An 8,590-nucleotide genomic window follows, 5' to 3' on the forward strand; every position below is an offset into this window, starting at 1 on the left:
GGAGTCGCATAATGATACAAAGAGTCAACAAAAACCGGTTTGCTTTAATCTTCATAATTTATTGTACCTTTTGTTACACTATAAAACCTTGACGGACTTAAAGACTAACCTTTCGATATAATGAAAATTCGGTGACACGACATAAGCTCCTGCGACAATTGATCCAGGCTTAATTTCGTCTATGGTGGAGAGTGAGGGTTAGGATTGCAATAGGTTTAGAGTTATATATATTCATCCATTTCATTACAGGGTTGGCTAATTTTTGTATGGCATTTTTTTTTTGCGTCCTCTGATGTAGGGAGCTCCTACTGACTGGTTCAATCCAAGTTGATGAACTGCCTTGGTAAGCTATTGCTGCATAATTGGTGTTCCTATCCAAAGCTCTTAACATGAAATGAGGATCAATTCCTTTGGAATAATTTTATGGCCCTGAGACTCCCATTCTCCAAAGAAAAACATTTTTTTAATTTTTAAGCCAAGGGCTAAAGATCATGTTAAAGAAAACTGCATTTATTTTTTGTTTGTTTAAACCTCGAACATAAATTTGGAACTCTGACTGTTTCAAAGCATTGACTTGCAAAGCTCTGACCGATTAGGAAAAAAGTTTCAAGTTGATTTGAATGATTTTTTTCACAATAAACCTGGATAGTATTATTTCACAGTTCTTAGCAGTTTTGCTAAAATGAGAAAATGGGTTCTACAGCTACAACATTACTAGAGTGTATGTTTTTTAAATACATGTAAAATAATATAATTTTAAACTATGGGTTACCAGGGACAATGCAGATTTTATGTATTATAGCACTCAATTCAACATATTCACTGAGAAGTTTACACAAATAAATGCTCACTTTTGGCATACGACACAAAATGTATGGTTGTAGCCATGATTTAGTGTCATTTACCTATAGCATGCATACATTATTTTATATATATATACATGGAATACGGAACCTTTCTCAGTGTACCCGCTGAATGAAGCACAATCGTATACAGAAAGTCTGAACAGGCCTTGGTTCAAACCCATCCTGGCAAAATTCTCTGATGGAATTCAGCCTTAAAAGTTTAAGGTTTCTTTTTTTAATTCCTCTTTTTAAATTTTTACATATTTTTTGTTCTGAAGTGCTATTGCTAAGGATAGATATGGATAGCAAAATGTAGTAGATCATGTGAATGATCAGAATAGAAGAACTGCCAATAACCCTTGACTTACTCTTATATTTTCTTTTAAAATGTCCTCTAAAAACACTTTTGGATTTTGACATAAAGAAACAAGAACTTTGTTTCTTATCATTATCAAAGAAAAAAATTACAGGGAAAATTTGGTTAGCCCACATATAAAAGTGGAGTAGGGGTCTACATGTTAGTGTTATATAAACTACATGTACATCTTTGGTTTTGCAAAATTATCTTAATTGTATTGACCTGATTTCAATAGCTCTGAGTAGATATGAATCTTCTTCATTTGAGTAAAAAAAACACAACAACGAAAAAATAATCATTCATTTGTACACGTTCAATGGAAGTGAATAAATGATTTTTTTTAATCATAGTGATTTAAATCAACGTGATCTGAATCAGCCAACCCTGTTCCATTATACTAATGGAAATAAGTTAATCTTTTGTAAGAGAGAATTACACTGTACTGTCTATTAAATTTTACCTTTCAACGCGTGGGTCCATTGTGTTTTTAAAAGTATATAAAAAAACACTTTTTGGTCGAAATGTCCTGTATTTTACATTATTTTGCATAAAAAATAAATTAGAATACATTATCATTTGTAGTAAATGAATCTAATAACACAACTATTCTACAAATGTCAATTCCTATCCTTTTACAAGTTGTTCCAATGGAATATGATTGTCGTTTAATTGCACGTTGGTAGTTGTTTGTATTCTTCAAAGGCCTGCTGCCAGTCGGTCATTTCATCCTTCCAATCATCATAGCTCTCCCGCCATTCTCTCTCATCCTCGTCAATAGTGTCTAATTTTGAAGAAAAACAGGAAACATCATTATAACATTTTCATAATTTATGTGTATGTCAACATATATTGTGCTGTTATTTTTCTTGTACCTCACATGAAGAAAGCACATTCGAATGGATTATTGGTTTATCTTAGCCCTTTTCACTGTTTCTCATTGTTATGCATGATAATTCACCCGAAGTAAAACCAATGTAACCAATTCCAATGTAACATGCCTCATCAGTTTTCGATTTTTTTTCTTCAAATATTGAAGTAATAGGAACACTCCTTAAAATTTACGAGGAAAGTACAAAGGATACTGTATATGATACCAATTCAACCGTCTTACTTGCAAATGTCTCTAGATCTGGTAAATATTCGTTCCAGAAATGGCACTGTCTCGCCAACACAGCTCTGCCTTCACCCAGTTCTAGGGATAGTTCCTTGTGTTTGAGCTCGGGGATCGTGTACAAGGGCCAAGAATCGACTCCTACTCCTGCTTCTCCTTCAATGCTTGACTTGCTGGGATCACTGAGACAGAATAAAATAAAGCATGAGATATTTAGGAAAAAGTCGTACAAGCCATATGCAGATATATTTTTAGGAGAAAATAATAAGGATTGATTGCACTGTTCATCATCCCTGACCCTACATCCATGACATCCCGGAGCGGGTACGACCATTGAGTCTATGTTTATAACAATTCCTTCATTACGTTCTAATGTGAATACAAATTCCGGCAGGTACCTGAGCTAATCGTATAAAGAGGTTGCAATAAGCCACATCCTTAACTGGGCGTTGTGGCGTGCGCCTGTAATCCAAGCTGTGGGGAAGTTACAAATTGATGCAGGGGTTCGAGCCCTGGTCACGTCTTTCGGATGGCGACGTTAAAGGTCGGTCCCAGACGTAAATAATCATATCTGATTGATACACGTCTGACAAGACTCAAATACACACACACACACACAGCGGTGAACTAAAGTAAATCTTTCCTTATTCAAAGATGATATGTTATCTTTTCATTGTTATAAATCAAAGCTCGCGTGTATATTTTTTTTCTGTGAAAAAGATTGTCTTACCCCGATTTGGCAAAGTTAGTCCAAAATTGCATGAACTTGACGGACAGGGCGTTTTCTTCGTCTGTCATATTATGTCCGCGGATGTTATAAAGTTCATCGATGAAAGGGTGGCCCCACACAAATGTCAAATCTTCTGCGTGCCCAGCGCCTATCCAAGGTATGTTCGGATATATGTCTCCATGCATCAATAAACTCCTACAGCAGAAAACGAAATAAAAGACAATTCAATAATCATTCATATAAGTCACGGGCATTATTTAATACAGTATGATACCATAAGCCTTTCATGCTACATGACTGTATACGAGTACCTTCCAACGTAGAGGAAAACGTAGAGGATTTTTATATAGAGCCAGTAAAATAATGCATTGTGGACGTACTATTCGCTTACAAATTAATGTTCAAACATTAATTATAGACTACCATCTGGGATCACCGAAATTATTCAATAATAGTAAGCAACTGGACCAATGACTGTACAAGTTTCACAGCATAAAGGCTGCAAATGCACTAGACCCTCATTCAATACAGAGACATTTAATTCCAACTTTGAGTATGATAATTTTATTGTAATCTTGCAAATGAAATGAAAATGAGAATATCAAGAAGTATATTTAAAGAAAAGTGCATGGATACGACCCTATAAAAAAAAATTCTGATTATTTAGAAATTAATGTCCCAGGTAGAAGAACTATATCGTCTGAAGACCCACTTATTTAACTAAACGATAACAGGCCGAAGATAGAATCTTCATTAAACTCCTTTTCACATTAAGACAATCCCCAAAAATTGAATCGGTTAAGAATACCTAAAACCTTTTCTTTTAGTTTAAGCATTTATATATGTTTGTCATTGTGTATTGGGTTTTGTGTGAATAAGGTAAATTGAAATCGTGAGCGCTTTGGGCCATTTGGGAAAAGCCCGATATGATAATTGGGTATCATTATTCATGGACTACCAAAGACATTGTGAATATCTTACTTGGATGGTGCATGCGTCATGAAATATTTGTGAACAGTCGAACCAGCTTCTTGGTGTTTTCTCATGACAAAATCAGAAGGACAGGCAAATTCTGAATCGGTGCCAAAATTCACCAATGACTGGAAGTAATCACTTTCTGGATCGTCTGCAATTGTCCAGTCAATATATTCCTGGAATACGGCGTCGTATACGATCTCATCATCTCTACCATTGCTGGTCATGATAGTCTTGATGATGTACTCGAATGTGGTTCTGTTGATTTCTGGTGGTGTAGGACTTCCAACGTATTGTGGAAAGAACAAGAATGGTATCAAGGTTCCCTCGTCTCTGTTAAAACCTATCATCATGGGCAAGTTGACGAAATTGCCGATCTCATAGTGTTTGGTCGGTGTCTCTTTCAAGAAAGTTCCATCCACAGTGACGGGATAAAACGCTGCATAAACCTGCAAATCCATTCATAGATTTATAATAGTAAGTGCTTTGACATGTACTTTAAAAACGTTGTTTAAAATCTTTAGTGCGTTGTTTATCCCATCACTCTAAGATCTAATGTTTAAAATTTTTAGACAAGTTTTTTAAAAAGTTTAAACAATTGTTGTTAGAGTGATGGGATTCAACAACGTGCTTAAAATTTTAAACAGCGTTTTTACAGTGTGTATCATTACTTTTCTTGATATCTATTGTAACCACTATGATCCACATTTCTCACTAATTGATAAACTTCAGTTGATTATAAAGACCCTTAGTAAAAAAAAATATAGAAGTTACCTTATCCGCTGCTGTGCTCAGGGCCACCGGGTCTTCTATGTCTCTCAGACAAGAAACCAAAGCAGAGGTGGAGAAGACATCTTCACAACCCATCTCTCTTCCAAGTTGCTGTGCTTTTTCAACTTCGCTAGCTGGATCGTGCTTAAAAGCCCAAGGACTCAATGTTGTTCCACTCTGTCAGATTATAATCAATAAGATGGAAGACTTGATGTCATCAATGTTCTAAGAGTTTTTGTGTGATTATAAACATGTTAGGATGATCATATCCAATGTACATGATAGTAAACAAGCACCCTTGAAATAACGCGTTAATTTTAAGAAGTGATGTACTTGATACTAATTTTTATTAGCTCCCTACGTCCTTTAAAATCAAATACAACTAAACAAATAGTTTCAACAGTTGCAAATGTAATTAATAAAGGACCAAGACCAGTCCTTTCTTTGGAAAAATACATTTATTAAATCTGACAGTTACAGAAATTACCTGAAGAATTGCCTGGTTAAACAGGCCTCTACTGAGTTCTGAAAGGAGATGAAAATTGACACTCGCTGATCCCGCGCTTTCTCCAAAGATAGTTATCTGGTCCTTATCACCACCAAAAGCTTGAAAGAATATTGAAGAACAAAATAAAGATGATTTAATTTAATTAAAAATAAACCTTCATATAAATCATCATTGAAATGCCCGTTAGGTGCTCTCTCCAAATTTCATTATCCTGAATTAGGTGTAACCTTTTCGTTAAAACATAACAAACCAACACATTACATGTGGCATATATGTATCTCACCTTCGATGTTGTTGTAAATCCATTTTAAAGCAGCAACTTGGTCCAACATCCCGTAATTGCCAGGAGATTCAGCATCCTCTGTAAAAAAAAAAGTTATTGAAAAGAAAACTGGGTGGGGGTCTTAGTAATTTTAAATCAGTTTTATTTTCAGAAGTGTTGATTTCGATTATAGAAATGCAAGCAATCATTGCCATGTTTTACCTTACGCTGACGTAAAATAACTCCCCGGATATTTCACCTTTTTTTTTTATTATGAAAAACTACCATCCCCTACTGTCTTACGAGTCACATATTATGGAGTAACATTTAAGGTAACACACTTATAAATTGAAACATCATGGATAGAAATTGCGTTCAAATGAGTTGTTATCATTTACCAGTAGAAAACTGTGCAAAGATTGCCAAACGGTAGTTGAAGGTTACCACTATGACGTCACCGACGGCGACAAGAGGAACTCCGTAGTAGTCATAAGTCATTGCTGTCCCAGCTGAAAACCCCCCTCCGTGTATCCACACAAGGACAGGTATACCAGATGGCTAAAATAAGGTAAGATTAAAAGAAAAACACAATGCACTCTTCATATCTTTGCGGGAAAATTGTAAGACTTTATTTTACGATCAGGTAGACCTACAGAAAACTCGCATGTTTATAATTATACCGTGATTCTCTATTCGACCTAACTCATCCCTCAATTTTGGAGGTATGTTTCTTAGGATATTGAAATTTGCCAGTAGAACCCTTTACCTGTTTTTGTTTCAGTGTAGAAGGGGCCTACATTACCAAAATGGGAATTATTAATTGCAGCGGCGGATCCAGGATTTTCCAAGGGGGCACATTTTCCCCGCGGAAATATTTGACAAGGAAAAAATAAATGAATTAATAAATAAATAAACAAATAAATAAGGTTTTTAACCTTAAATTAGGGACATTTCGTCCACGAAAAAACGTTATTCACTTGCAAAGCGGGGGGGGGGGCACACTTCTGTTTGACGGCATTTTTAAATTACAAATTTTAATCTTGCTTGTCAATGGGGGGGGGGGCACGGGCCGGCTGTGCCCCCCCCCCCCCCCCCCCCCATCCTGGATCCACCAGCGATTAATTGGTCTGTCTGATTATGGAATACCACGCCGACCCTTCGTAGGCATTCTATGCATATTTTGATTCGGTCTCAAGCCAGATGATTAAATGTTAGACGAATTCTCTTTCCACCAGTTCCCAACCTCGTGTAGATTAAAAGTATACTAGACTGGATCGTTCCTTCTCGACAAGTGATTTTTGCCATATCCTCAGTTTATTCGTGCGCAATATACGATGCCACTTGAATGTTCAGAGCAAGCAATCCGTGAAGGTTTTATTATATCTTGGTAATCATTAAAAATATAGGATAATATCAATACAATATTGCACTATTGCACTTTTTTTGGTTTTACAATGTCATTACTAACTATACATGTACCTGTATGAACAAAATGTTTTCTTTTTATTCCAAACGGCATCAGTTCGTGGACAATTGAAACCAGGATGGATGTAGGATTTTTTTTTTAATTGACTGCCTCATTTAAGTGAAGGCAAGCAAAGAAAAATACATTATTATTTGCATTTTTCCAATGCATAGCTTCGGATAACGTCTATGTTATTCCGCAACTACTAAAGAACTTGGATTCTAAAACGCCCAGGAGACCAAAATTAGTAATTCGAAGGTCTTCGTCTGGGTGATATCAATTAAGTGCCAACAAAATAATTTAGGATACACCTACCTTTGGGCTTGGAGTGTAGATGTTCAGGTAGAGACAGTCTTCCGACAAAACCGGGAAGTACACTGGTGAAGGAGCTTGCTGGCAAGCAGGTGAGAACTCCGTGGCATTTCTGTCACCTACCCAAGTCGTCATGGGCTCCGGAGGAGCAAACCTCGTCGGAGGACTTGCGTATGGAATACCCTTAATCGATGAGAAGTTGATCAGGTTGTATTAACGACATACACAATCATTGTCAATACTATTCTACGTGAGCATTCATAAGGAATAGACTGTCCTGTAGGTGTTACTGCCATGAAATATCCCCATTCAGGTATTGAGCTTTGTCTGATTACAAAACATTATTCCCTCAGTTGCACTCATCGGTAAACGAAATTAAAAAAAAAGTTACTTGGAGATTCAAAATAAAAACAAAGAATGTGCTTATGACTTTGTATCTCCAGCAAACAGATAAAAGATAGGTACATATTTGCCCTTTGGCACGTTCTTGTTAGCAAGACTGGGATTCTGCATGACAATAACATGATAATGATTATTATCAAAATGACGCATTGAATCCGATATTCAACTCCCTACTGTCAAAAGTGCTTCATTTAATACACTTCTGACGGTATGAAGAATTCACATCAATACCCGTCCGACCAAATACGTACATAGGGCCTACTCACACAACCTCACCCTCACATACACATCGACACCCACACATACGCACGTACACACTGTAAACAAGCATAGCTGAAGAAAAAGTGGCAAACGTATGATCACAATTATTGTTTCTATTCGTAATTACTTACCAGAAACACATCGACATCTTTGGTTACGTTGATGTACCGATCCTCACTGAACTGAACCGTCTTCCCCACAAGATCACCTTCGGCTACTATCACTCTAGGGCTGGGGCTTTGACCAGATACGCCGAGGATCGCACTGACAAAAACCGTCAGTGAAATAGGCAAGCACTTCATCTTCCTTAAATTAAAATTATTTTGTTGGATAGTTACGCTACTGTGCTCGTGTCACCTTAAAATAATAAGTGTTTTTATAACTCAGAAGAGTAATAGAAGAGGTAGATTCCTACAGTACTGGGTGTACGAACTGATGACGAGACATGCAAGATTAATATTTGGAATAAGTTATAAGATAAACCAGTTTCAAAAGGGTGGAGGAATGTGCGTCCATTATTTGATTAAGGTGGTTTTGTTTGCCAGTTACGTAAGTCAGATCATACACTGATTGTTCGATCACGATGTGGT

General features: G+C 36.5%; 1 protein-coding gene across 1 annotated transcript; it reads right to left on the reverse strand.

Moving 5' to 3' along the window:
- Positions 1-38: 38 nt before the first annotated feature.
- Positions 39-8,590, reverse strand: LOC129257639 (cholinesterase 1-like). Its single transcript, XM_064096622.1, has 10 exons — positions 8,132-8,590; positions 7,341-7,520; positions 5,959-6,118; positions 5,582-5,659; positions 5,278-5,396; positions 4,794-4,967; positions 4,026-4,468; positions 3,045-3,239; positions 2,315-2,496; positions 39-1,984 (listed from the first exon to the last, which is right to left on the reverse strand). The coding sequence occupies exons 1-10, from the start codon at positions 8,300-8,302 to the stop codon at positions 1,869-1,871; spliced, it is 1,818 nt and encodes a 605-aa protein (XP_063952692.1). The 5' UTR covers positions 8,303-8,590; the 3' UTR covers positions 39-1,868.

Source organism: Lytechinus pictus, chromosome 3, assembly GCF_037042905.1.
Source record: "Lytechinus pictus isolate F3 Inbred chromosome 3, Lp3.0, whole genome shotgun sequence".
Lineage (NCBI taxonomy): Eukaryota > Metazoa > Echinodermata > Echinoidea > Temnopleuroida > Toxopneustidae > Lytechinus > Lytechinus pictus.